We start from the raw sequence: 13972 nt of genomic DNA, 5'->3' as shown, positions 1-13972 counted from the left end.
ACACTCGGCCTTATCCAGATCGTCGAGGGCTGGAGGGAGGTTCGGACGTATCAAGGGGGGTATCGTGGTGACAGTGTCGCTTCGGAGAGATCGCGCTAGCGACCAGTAAGCTGTGTGCGAAGGCGTGAGCTCTCCGAGGCGCCTACTGTGGCGGTCGTCCCTGAGTTCGGCGAAGCGTGCTTTCACCTCCCTCTGTAGGGCACGGAGTTTCCTCCGATTGTCGTCAGTCGGGTAAGTGTCATGGGCTCTAGTCTGCGCGTTCTTGCGCCTGATCAGGTCTTTCAACTCCTCCGAGAGTTCCCATCGCTCTCCAGGGCGATTAGGAATCTCCCTTGAGCAGTGATCGATCTTTTCTTTAATAAAAGAGGTGAGATTTAACGCGGCTGCTTTCGCGACATCTACGGAGTCAATTGTGTCGGGTATTCTATTTAAATTCTTGTTGGAATCAGTATTATTTAACTCGATGTCGAGTTTCTTAAAATCTATTATGATTTTAGTGGGTTGGAGGAGATCCGGGTTTGGTCCTAGCTGGATTAGGACGGGGCGATGGTCAGAGTCTAACTCGGATAACGTCTCTATGGTTCGTAACTGTAAGGTCACTCCCCTCAAGATCGCTATGTCGAGTATGTCGGGTGAGTCATTGTTCCTATTGGGGTAGCGAGTGGGCGTCATAGGGGCGATCACTTCGAAGTCGAAGGTCGGTAGTGACGTCAGTCTGTCTAGTTCCGTGCCTTTGGTATTTGTTTTACGGGAATTCCAGCGGGGGTGTTTACAGTTTAAGTCGCCGGCCAGAATGACCGCGACGTCCAACGAGAGTAGTGATCTTATGTCACTTTCTAATAGGGTTTTAATGTACCACAAAATATATTCTCTTAAGCAGACGTAAAAGCAATGTCGCCACTGCAGAGCATCGGAAACACGTGTTTCAGAATACCTCCTGAGACATTTATGCCGCTAAGCTAAAAATGAATTCATAATAAGTTTTGTACTTTGTTATTTAGCTTTGCCAACTCAACAATTAACCCGAGTTTAATTGTGCTAATTAACCAGTTTTATTCACAAAGATAACCTTGATTCTAATTTCAGGCGTGTGGGTGAACGGTACCTACACTTCACACTAAAAGGGTAATAAGAGCGGGTAAAATCACGGCAACTGACTCTTGCGCTAGCTTATAACAAATGTTTGAACAGGTTTTTAAAAATTTGTCGTCGTCCGGATGTTTGTGTCGTGAGTGTTTCCGGGTTCGTGTCGTAGTCAACATAGGATCGTATTATAGTGAAGACTTATGAGAAAGAGTGAGGCGTTTATTCAGTAGGGTACAGTAGAAAATATATTTTTAAAAACTTGAGTACTTCATCTGGGGAAGTACCTAAAACCTTTGAAGACGTGCTGGCGCAGCGGTCACAGCACTGTATGTTGCGCTATCGGTCGTAGGATCAATCCCCGCACATAAAAAACATTTGTATTGACCATATAGATGTTTGACGTGGTCTGGACGTTTGTAATTGTCTATTGTGTATTTGCGTACCTATGACACTAAAGAAAATTCTATTAAGGACCGTTGAGTGTGAAGTGTTTATTTATTTATTTATAGAAAGAATATCACAGCTAAATAATATTGCTCTCAAGTAGTTTTGTGTATCTCCGGTGATGAGGTAGCCAGAGCTTCTGACTTTCGGGTATAGGGTCGGCAACGCCCTTGAACTGCACCTGATATCACAGGCGTCCGTAGGGCCACCAACCACCGAACTATACGCTTCTTTGCCATTCTAGCATGATATAAAAAGGGTAAGATTACATAAATTAACCCCTAGTAAACATTTTGTTTTGTCATCGCCACAAAACCTTCACTTGCACCTACATATAATTAATATATAAAATATAAAACCGTAAACTAATTTGTTTAGCGCGTCTTAGAAACATAATAAACATTGAAACCGCGTACACTTAAAACACGAAAAATTTCATAATTAATGATTCTCTGAGGTTTCACGGTATTATTAAATTAATTATAAATATTTGAGTGTGTATGACATGTGTTAGCTTACACTGTTTTAATAAAATAAAATAAAAAAACTGAACAATGAAAAGTAATTAGACCTAAGTTATGTACAATTTCATAATATATCATATGAAATTTTATAGTGGTAAAATTCATACCAAAATAATTTATAGGATGGTTGGTTTATTAAATGACACCGTTAAGATATACCTACACTTCGAAACAATAAAAATTAAAACTGTCGTACTTTGCTATTAACCTATATTACAAAGTACGACGCATTGCTTCTTACATTACTATTCAAGGCATCTAAAACTGAAGATCTAACTGTATACAAAACAATCTTATTATCAGACAAAATAAATTAAAATATCAAACTTTAAATAATACTAAATATGTATACCAACACGCCTGCCCAGCGTGGTGACTATGTACCTACAACACACATGAGTTCACGCCATAGTGTTTGGCGCGAACTTGTGGAGGCCTATGTCCAGCAGTGGACTGCTATAAAAGCTGAAGTGAAGTGATTAAATTTGTATTAAATAGATTTGAAATCAGAAAAAAGTATCAGTAGAATCGGTTGTGAATTATTGAGTAAAAATGTTGAACTGCATTAAGTAAATTAATGTGTGAACTAAATTATTTATTTTATTTTTCGGTAATAATAGAGTACTAAAATTCTATATAGAAAAAGGATTGGAGGATAAAGCTCCAAATCCTTCTATGTGGGAAGACAAGTTTTTGCTTAGCTGTGGGACATGCTGTTAGACAGTTGTTCATTTTATAACATAATATGTACTTTTAAAGGTAACAAAATTTTCCATATTTTGGCTAAATTTTGTAAAACCAACTACAACTACATGAACAAACTTTTCAACACTGACCGAGTAAAATCGAGTGTTTGTTCATTTGTGTATAGTAAAACTTTTAGGCATGTTTCCACGAGTTCTCTGAAACCCGGGTCTCGTATAACTTTTTAATTTTATTTGTCAACGATTACATTCACGGCTACCTAAAAAACTTCCAATACCTTTCGTTGGAAGAATCATGAAACAAAATGTGTGACACATAATGAAAATTATAATAAAAATAAAAAATAATAAAAATTAAAGAAAGTCACACAAAGGATCGCGTGTAAAAGAACAATGAGAATAAAAATGTTCATTTTATTTTATAATTAGATTTGAAATGGTGTCAGTGTTAGTGATTTCATTAAAACCTACTTGATATGATATTCAAAAATGTTTAAAACCTACTTGCTTGTTGATCCAATCGCTAGCTCCAACTATACCTATCACGAAATGTGCTTTTTTGTAAAGTATTTAATGGGTAATCATATCAAACAGTTCCTACTCAAGTAGGCTTCAGAAGTACTATTGATTCGTCATTTTAATAATAATTTTTTAAATTAAAATAGGTTGAACTAACTATGTTTTAGTTTGAATCAATACGAAAATGTGAATAATTCTCTTCTTTAATCATCGCTTTACCTGATTACATAACATTGTTTTGCTATTTAAAATAACAAAAAATATTTTTCACTAAATTTTATAACCTTATCTGTATAACAAGCTTGATCTTTAATTCTGATTACATGAAACAACACTTTAATTTTTCAAACGTGTGTCATACAAAGAATAGGACTCGCGGGAAACACGTAAAAGATTTTCTTTAATATTTCTTCTGATAGTACGAGATACGTGTATGTGTGCTTTGCGAGTGTACTAGTAAAGTTATTCTTATTTTAATGGTTATATAACAAAAATTTAACTATGTTATAATAACATATTTATGTATTCCCACGACTTAATTCCCATTCTATATGCTATCTACAGTAATCAAATTTCTCTTTTGCTATTGATCTGTAGTCATATAGCTTATAAACTTCATATATAAATTGACTATCCAACATTAAATAAACCTTATGGAACACCACAGCTATATAATACTGTTCCTAACTAGTGTTCTGTTCCTGTGGTAAGTAAGGTTAGCCCATAGCTCCTGGGAAGGTCTGGGGGGTAATCGGGGATAGGGTCGGCAACGCGCTGGCGATGCTTATTGTGTTGCCGGCGTCTATAAGCTACGGTAATCGCTTACCATCAGGTGAGCCGTATGCTTGTTTGGCGACCTAGTTATATATAAAAAAGGGTTTGGCAGAGGACCAGCAACGTCGCAAGTAGTGTTGTCCTCTTATCATCAGGCGGACTGTATGTAGTTTTCTACCTTTGTTATGAGAAAAAGTATTTCTTAATGTTAGTGCATTCAAACAAACGAACTCTACTAAAGACTTTAAACTTTCAAAAATAAGACAACCATTTAATTTGATTATTCATTTAATACTTCAACAATTCCAACAATAACACCACAGCTTAAATAACTACATAACAATAAACAATTATATACATATATATAGGTATTTACAACAGCTAACAATATATAAATCTTCAATAAGAAAAACAATACATTCATTATAAGCTAATATTCAAATATTACCAATAACGACGATAGTTAATTTATGTAAATTAACTAGCCATGCCCTGCAGTTTCACACGCATTCATCAGAGGGAAAAGGCCTATAGCCTTCCTCGTTAAACGAATTATCCAACATTAAAAAAAAATTCAATTCGATCCAGTAGTCCCTGAAATTAGCGTTTAAACAACTTACTGAGGTAGGGCACAGCAGGAATTTCCTGCTCAAAATGTGGAGCAGCCCGACTGGGGTAGTACCTCGACCTTACAGAAGACCACAGCTAAATAATACTCTTTTCAAGCAGTATTGTGTTCCTGTTGGTGAGTAAGGTGACCAGAGCTCCTGGGGGGGATTGGGGATTGGGTCGGCAACGCGCTTTCGATGCTTCTGGTATTGTAGGCGTCTATAAGCTACGGTAATCTCTTACCATCAGGTGAGCCGTACGCTTGTTTGCCGAACTAGTGATACAAAAAAAAAACAAACAAATTAATTTTTCAGCTTTATAATATTAGTAAAAATGACATGTGCGCGTACACTCACGGTTAACTGTTCCTAAGGCGGGACTCTTAATAACTGTACTTCAGGTAACAGCCGACTGACATCCATTTTTATATATTTTTTTAAACCTACATGTATGTATAAATATTACACCCAGAATTGAGGTGAGATGAACCAATGGCTTCTGGAGCGGAAAGCATTGCATTAATGGGCTAGAAACAGATAGTGACGAAAAACAAATTTATTTTACATCGAACAAATAAATTTTAATTCCAAAGCAATTTACTTTGGTAAATAAATTTCAGAAATTACACGATAAATAATGGGACTAAAGCGTCCAAAGAAACGAACTCTGCAGGTATACTATTAACATTCTTCTCTTATATAAGATGAATGAATGATGGTAGAAAAACTTTATTTTGTTTATTTCGTAAAATTTTAGAAACGACTGATAGGACACTTGTCAAAATGACATCGAGAGATATGCGCGGTATTACTTTTCATATGTAAGCGTAATAAAACATTCCATAAATTTTCGAGAAAAAGACAGAAACGTCTTCAATAAATTCATAAATCATGATAACGCTAATTTGAGGGACGAGTAACAGAATAATGCCCAGTCTAACTCGACTTTTTTTTTAAATCTATACTGTCAATTTAGAATCGGTTCTGCAAGTATGCACTTAATAGACGTGTTTTTATGCTTTCAAAGTTACTATTATTAACGGGATAAGTCCCGTGGGAAGTCATCCCGTGGCGACTGGCGTCTACAACATATTAATTGCACACGTAAATCCCGATTAATGAAAGTATTAAAATGTGAATGTAATTTTGTTTATATTTTTAATTCAATGAGCAAAAACGATTATTCATAAAATTAAAAGTTTCTAAATTAATTAATATGTTTTTTTATTATTATTTTAGGCGGATCGAAAAACGTGTCTACTCTAAGTACTCTTACAGGAAATAAAGTGCGAGATGGAAATACATAGTAAAAAGCGGTACATATGTAAGTTCGCATTTTCTCGCAAGCACAAAGTTGCTCGCGCTCTGTCTGTCAAACACTCATATTTTTTGCCATTATGACGTTACGACAGCTTGTTACGTACCTACTTCGAACGAATATTCTAAATTTAATTCTATAATTTAAATATTTATAACGATTATAGTTGAGCGCTGAAATGTGTTGCACTTATAATTTGTTTCAATTATTTTTAGTAATTGCTTAGTTATATTTATTTGAGACAATTAATTATATACTGATCATTATCTCATTACTTCAGCCTGATATAGTCCACTGCTGGATATACCTAGGCCTCCACATGTTCGGCCCGAAAATATAGTGAATTCATGTGTTTTGCCCATAGATCATTATCTGACACTTTATAATAAAGAAGTCAATAAATATAGTATATATTAATATTAACAATAATAATAAAGAATATGGCATACTTTGAATTTATTTGATACAGCTCATTCGGCCAAGTGACGCAAATGGTGGTTTTAAATCACAAACCTATAAATCTAGAGAGATTTTAATTCGTTCTCATACTTCTCGGAATAAATCCCTTCCGAGTCGTATTTTTCGACGAGCTGCTTCCAATAGTCTTCCTCTTTTTTCACGAGGTGCCCGATTACCTGGCGCACGCTATCTTTTTGAATATCCGTGCAGTTCTCACAGCCATTTTGTAAAGCTTCGGTTATATGAGCTAAAAATATATTGAAATTTTAAATATGTAACTGAAAGTTAACGTGTGCATAGCATTGTAAACGATACGTCTGTGTTTTTTTTCTTCATCGTTGAATGTTTAATAGTTTAAATAGGTTTTCTTTTAACGACTTCAAAGAGGAGGTTCCCAGTTCGACTATACTTTTGAATTTATACTACTTTCGGCGTGTTAGAGAAAAATGATGAGAGTAAATTTTTACGATACGCGCGCACAACGTCACTTAAAACCAACACCCTGAAGTTAGCTAGTCAACAAATAAGCAGTTAGCAACGTGAAGTTAGCTAGCTAATGAATGCGCGCGCACATTGTCACAAAAAACTGACATACTGAAGTTAGGTAGTCAACAAAGAAGAAGTTAACAACATGAAGTTAGCTAGTAATGATAATAATAAATATTCACACACTTTTTATGTGTCTCTTTCTTCATAGTTTATTCCCGGTTTCAATCTACTAATATATCATAAACTTACAGTATTTTATCATAATATATATAGAGATTCATTTAAAACGTATTAAACACAATTGTCTGAATATTTGTAATATTCAAAATCTTCATTATTATCTTAACACGTTTCGAAAAAAAAAATACTAAACATATACAAGAAAATAAAAATACGAATAAGTAAACTCGTGACGCAATATTTATAAGGAGATTGTTCTAAAGCGTAGAAAGCAATTTACTTACATTTCAATTCCTTGCCTTCTGGCGTGCATCTGCCTTTATCCAACATGCATTTAATGTAAGCACCTAGCAATCTCTTGTTCGATAATACTTCTTCGATGTTCACTGATTTGTATCTATCGTTCTGTGCATGTATGTTGATAAAAGGTGCTACTAGGGCAACAGCAAGGATAAGGAGTTTCATCTAGAAACGAAATATATTTTAGAAAACTAATTAATTTTAAAAATAAATAAAAAATCCTTAAGTGTATCGGCGGAAGAGCGACTATAGCTCTTATTACGAAAAGAGATTTGTTATTTCACATTAAGGTTGTTCCAATTTGAATACGTTTACATAAATTTAGGAGGATTTTCTTACAATTTATTTCAATTTGCTTAAACACTAAGACCGCAACACAATTTCTGTAAACACTGAAACTTGAAAAACACAACTGTAGATCCTAGACCACAAATCTAGCTTAAGATCTACTTGGATATGTATAATAGTCTCATTCGTTAGAATGAACTACCAGATAACTAACTAATCTATTATTTCTTTTCCAGGTAAGTACAGCCCTAAGAAATCCGCAATTGTAAGTAACTTACTTTTAATTTTATATGAACCAACTGTAACGCTTCAAAATATAACTTTAATTACTGAATCTCTTTGCTTTTACTTCATTTTATACATTCTACAAATCCTTGTAAAAAATTATTCCAGGTATTTTGCATCTGATTGTTAAAAACACGCAACGAACGATTTGCGGAAAAATTGTGATATTGTTTTTAAAGGTCGGATGACGTATTTTCTATTGCCTTGGTCCAATTTCACTCCATCAGCGTTTTATATTTGTTGTATACTTTAGTAGGTTCGGTTTTGCCCAACTTGAAAAAAGGAGGAGGTTCTCAATTTGTCTGTATGTTTATGCGTTTCCTCATAATTTTTAACTGGTTGTACCAATGATTCAGAACAAATGCATACATAATTCCGCTGTTATTTGCCCTATGAATACCTTTATGAGGAAGAGGTTCCTACTAGTTTATCATCAGCTACGCTACATCACAGTGGATTTTCAAGTATACATATGCATCTGAAAATTACTTTCGAAGCTTATAACTCGCTATGTTTTCATACATCGGTGTGTACCAAACGAATGTAGAAGTTAAATTTAGCACTTGAAGACTTAGATTTCAACACGGTTGAAATTCACAACCCCGTAAAGTTAACAATACGAAATCAGCAGATACACTAAACTTCACAAGATATTATTACGCGTATATTGAGCTCAACTGTTTTAGCCTTTTAGAGTTTAAATCCTTGAACTTGATGTTCCATTACGTTTTGTACGCTACGTTGTTACGTCTTACGCTGTAAGGAAAATAATTGTGTATATAATAAGGACGGATGGCACGAAAAGTTAATGTATATGCATATAAGTCTTATTTTGTGTACAAAATTTTATACAATGGAACAATATTTTATGTTTTAAATGGAGTAAGCTTCTAAAACTCCGCCAGATAATTATATAAACGACCGGACTGTGTTTTGGTTACTTATTGTTGAAAATACTCTTATTATTTCCGCCAGAAGCTTTCTCGTAGTATCATGTATTAAAATAATTAAAGAATATTAAAGAAAAAATATATGTATTTAATATAATAATCTACACGAATAAATATCGCAAAAAATTAGCAATAATATGTGTTGCTTTACCGAAACTGAAACTTTACCCTGTATGGTTTGTTATTAGCTACATAGTTATAGAAGTACTTTGCTAAAACTAAAATTGGCTAGAAAGACTTTACTGCTAGGCATATACTTTTTATTTTAAACAGAACCTGGGTGGGAGCTTATTGCTCTTCGACGCTCCTATGTGAATGTGGTAAACGTATCCTCAGCTGACCCATTATGAGATTACTAAAGAAGAGCATCTTCTTTTGCAGGATAATAACCATTTTTGCATCAGTAAACACGTTTTATTAGATCTGATGGTGTGTAACGTAAGCACACAATAGTAATGTATGCATGTGTGCATAACAGTATCATTTATTAAAGGATTAGATCAAATTCACGTTGTAATTGATATCGTGCTAGTTTTGCCGTAATTGCATTGTTGCTCGTTTACAACCGTGTTAAGTGACGTGGAACTGAGCTTAAACAATTTGGATTGGAATTGTTATCTGAAGTGGATTTGTTATTATAACATTAACATTTACGTTGTATGCATCACGATCACGATTAGCCTGTAATATCCCACTGCTGGGCATAGTCCTCTTTTATTATGTAGGAGAAGGATCGGAGCTTAATTCACCACGCCGCTCCACTGCGGGTTGGCGGATATAATCCTTACTATGATAACAACCGGGATCGATAGCTTAACGTGCTCTCTGAGGCACGATGGGAAAGGATAAGGACACCCATCCAAGTAATAAGGACAGACAACCAGACCAGAATATTTGTATAAACGCAAATATCTACGCCGAGCGGGAATCGAAATCGCGAACGCCGGTGTTTATGCGCCGCCGACACGGCACACGCACCATTACACATATTACATGTAGTTAAAAAATTAAGTAAGTTAAATTAAGTCAAATTCTTATTGTCTCTATATGCACGGTGCTCACTGAAAATCAGTGTTGGGGTAACGATGTCTCAACGATACTAAGTGGGATTGGTGATTGGTGATAGTCCGATTGGTGACATCATATTTTTTTGTTTATATAGCTTTGAAATTTAATATTAAGATCAAATATTGTTGTATTTTATCTCATGTAAGCAGCGTTTATTGTTTGTTACCAATAAAATTAATTTTATTTATTTATTTATTTATAATTGATTAAACATACGTCCTTTGATATTCTTCCCAATTCTTTTCAATAGAATCTACATCTCGAATAACTATAACTTCATAATAAGAATTTATCAAAAACCACTATAATAATAATGTGTAATACAATAATTTAAAACTGCTTTTGGATCCCACTTAAATGAAAAAAAAATGTTATTAGATTTGATCTGTATAGTTAAAGAAGTATTTGAACACAATATGGATTCAAACCAAAAGGTACATGTCAATTTTTTATGAAATTTTTGATTCTTTTCTTCTTCATACCTTCTGCACGTAATCATGAATAAACATGTTGTAAAAAATCTGTGCGTTTGGAAATAACTTTTGAGTTTTGTAAACGTTACCCAACTTTGTGAACACTAGGGTTAAATTGAGAGGTTTCACTAGCAGTGATTCGTAACAAAATACTCACTTATGTTTCTTCAGTAAGTTGGAGAAAGTCAATCAATTAAAATACATAAAACTGATTTAAGTGTTCGTTTAATTGCGTAATACTTTGTGGTATTTCTGGAGGACAAAATAATTCCTCGATCGTTAAAATACTTTTATCTTGCATAAGATGTGTGATAATTATATACAAAATAAACAGTAAGAACAGTAAGAGCTCAGACAAAAACAACACATATAAACGCAAAGCCAGGCTAAGTTATTAATTTAGGTTATATAATTTCATACACACAAGTAGCGACACTCCCACTCATGTAAATTCACAGTGGAGTCATGTTTAAAGCAAATACAAGAGTAATCCTTTGTTGTCTCACAATACTCTAGTTATAAGCTCAAATTATAAATATATCCCTACTAACGTGACCTCTAGATCATGTAAGCTTAAGATATAGACACTGTATATAGCAATATATACTTTAAAATACCAAGATAACCAGTTGGTGCAATTTGTGTGCTTTCTACTTGGAAAGTTGTCCCGAAAGGATTCCCACCCCTAAATGTAGGTGTTGTAATATATGTGTTATTTACAGACTGTGACTGTGTGTGAAAGATATTTGTTATTATTTATTTATTAAAATGTGAATCCGTGTTGTGTTGTTCTTAAGTTGCTTTATTTGCTAAATTATTTTACGTTTATGGTAACTACACACAGCTTCACTGTCAGAGTTAGTAATGTAAGGTTGTTATCGTAAGACTTACGTTATTATTACATATTACAATTTGTCTTTACTTTCGCGTCATAATCCAATTTCGATTTACATTCGATTCCATTTTTATTTTTTAAAAATTCAAAATTAATTAAAAAAAAATAGTTCTTCGGCTGTTAAAACACGGGTACTTAGTTGCCTACCTTAGGATCTGACCGCCGTGTGTATACACAATAAACTCAGCACATCAAGTATATTTCAATTGTAAAAATTATTGCTGGGTAAAAAAATATTTAAGGGAAACATTTGAATAATATTACATAAAAATGAAATATTTATTTCAATACAAAAAAAATAAGGTACTTTAGTAGGGATAGAGACATAAAATAAAACCCAGTACAACTTATTGTATTAAATTGGCTCCTTGAGAACTATTTCCTTTCCGGGGCGAATATCTTACTTATTTAGGATATAACCTTGATTTATATGTACATAAATGTATTATTCAGACCAAAGAAATTTATAAAAATATTCATATAATGAAAAAAAAAAGCTTTTATTGGAATCGAAGACTATTTTATTATTAATATGTAATTAATATCTTTCTTATTAATATATACCTATCATCTAAGGGCAATTTTTTTCCGTCTCTTATTCTAACATCTTCTTGCGGTTATGTTGACGATTACAAAAAAAAAACTGTTTGCGTTCAAAGTATACATGTCAGAAGTGAAACTTCTTTGGCAAACTAATTTTTAAGTCTCGTTTATATTAATAAAAATCTAAAGCCTTAGAATTTCGTTCCAGCGCCATCGACAATAACGTTGCCGTTTCATCAAAACGTTGTCGTTTCATCAAAGCGTTGCCGTTTCATCCGTAAAAGTTTTACCCTCATGCGCATAAAGAAGTTTCACTTCAAAAATAACAAACTATGAAATAACTGCAGGTTGGACTTTAATAGTGCTCAAATGAATTTTTCGTTAAGTCCGCGAATCAGCCAATAACGGCTAACTGCATCCAAATCCAAATCGCACAATTCGCCCATAATATTATTACTCCTATTTTTTGATAATAGCGAATACGATTCTGGTCTGTGAAAATGTTGACCAAGTTATCGAAACAGTCGCGGATTCAATCCTTACTCGCAGCAGATATTTTTAATTATAAAAATATTTGTTTCTAGTCTTGAGCTTTTTTTTATTGATATGTTATGGATTAAGATAGATAATCTAATTTATTAGTGTATTTAGAAAAAATACCGAGAATGCTTTAGATCGACGCGTCGGCGCAACGGTCACAGCACTGGTGTGGGCCGTTGCGCTGGCGGTCGCGTATTCGATCCCCGCACATGATAAACTGTACTGTAAACAATTGATGTGGTCTGGGTGTTTGTGCATTCCTTGTGGGTCTCCCCACCGTGCCTCGAAGAACACGTGAGGCTGTCGGTCCCGGTTGTTATCATGTATACTAGATAGCGATCGTTACTCATAGTATATATCCGCCAAACCGCATTGGTGCTGCGTGGTAGATTAAGCTCTGATCCTTCTTCTACTTGGGGAAAGTGGCCTATGTCCAGAATGGAGTGGGATATTACAGGCTGAAGCGTTAGATCACACGAGTGAGGTAAAAAGATCTTTAGCTCCATCAAACTTATATTCGCCTCTCAACTTGCGTTCGCCTCGCCTTATAATACTTTTCGTAACGCTCTCGTCACGCACTCCCCAAGTCAAGCGTGCTTAAAGAAGTTTTAATTCAAAAAGTTTAAAACAGTGAACATATTTTCAATGAATACTTTTATCATAGTAATTATTCGGATAAACATCGCGATATATTTTACGTAACAGACAGGTCCTGCCAATGATACCTGACAACTTGTCGCGTCGTTACACAGCAATCTCGACACAACCACGGTCCATATCACTGATTACTTGACACTACACAAGTACATAAATATACATTGCAGTATTCTGTAACTATAGTGAACTAAAAATTCTAGTGATAAAAATTTCTGGGCATTTTTTTTTTTTTGTAAATACGCTAGTATTGGTCGAACAACTCTAATATAATAGTCAACTAAAATTACTATCAAATTCCACACTAAATTATTTCTCTTCTTAAAATAGAATGTATTGAGTGATTACTTATACTTCCATATTTTTCTATATTTCTTGTAGTAAAAGATTCGAGAGTATAAAAGGTCTCACGAGGCCTTTTGGCTTTTGTACTGCGTCCTATTAAAGTCCGAGACCGATTCAAGAACTCAAACTACGGCTGTTATATAATGATATCGACAGCGTCCACTACTTACTATCAAAAGATATCTATTTCTCAATCAACAAATATTAATCTTTTTACAAACCTTTTAAGCTTGATTGTAACGCAGGCTACCTTTACTTTAATGATTTATCTATTTGACATTTGACATCATTATGAGTCACCAATTCGGATATATATTAATCCATTAAATACCACAGAGAATTTTTAAAGGCCAATTAATATAACTACTTAGAAACCCCTGTTCTTTGGAAGTCAGACTTCAATTTGTTGAGTTACGTGTGTATACATACATATACGAGTATACACGTATAGATATATCTTACAAAAGTATGCATGCATTAATACCACTGAAAAAATGCTAACGTCTTGTAAAGAAATATAGACCAG

The 13972-nt window shown here is 34.0% G+C and overlaps 1 protein-coding gene across 1 annotated transcript; it reads right to left on the bottom strand.

Moving 5' to 3' along the window:
• Window positions 1–6387: 6387 nt before the first annotated feature.
• On the bottom strand, window positions 6388–7570 carry LOC123661610 (allergen Tha p 1-like). The gene is made up of 2 exons (XM_045596569.1): window positions 7390–7570; window positions 6388–6683 (listed from the first exon to the last, which is right to left on the bottom strand). The coding sequence occupies exons 1-2, from the start codon at window positions 7568–7570 to the stop codon at window positions 6499–6501; spliced, it is 366 nt and encodes a 121-aa protein (XP_045452525.1). The 3' UTR covers window positions 6388–6498.
• Between the last annotated feature and the right edge of the window lie 6402 nt (window positions 7571–13972).

This window comes from Melitaea cinxia, chromosome 17, assembly GCF_905220565.1.
Source record: "Melitaea cinxia chromosome 17, ilMelCinx1.1, whole genome shotgun sequence".
Lineage (NCBI taxonomy): Eukaryota > Metazoa > Arthropoda > Insecta > Lepidoptera > Nymphalidae > Melitaea > Melitaea cinxia.
The sequence above is the reverse complement of the archived record's forward strand: the minus strand, read 5'-3'. Positions and strand labels throughout refer to the sequence as shown.

Bases quoted from the DNA above. Each gene is read 5' to 3' on its own strand.
- LOC123661610 (XM_045596569.1), bottom strand. From the start codon at position 7,570: ATGAAACTCCTTATCCTTGCTGTTGCCCTAGTAGCACCTTTTATCAAC. The intron at 6,684-7,389 runs GTAAGTAAATTG...ATATATTTTTAG, and splicing joins AGAAGGCAAGGAATTGAAAT to CTCATATAACCGAAGCTTTA.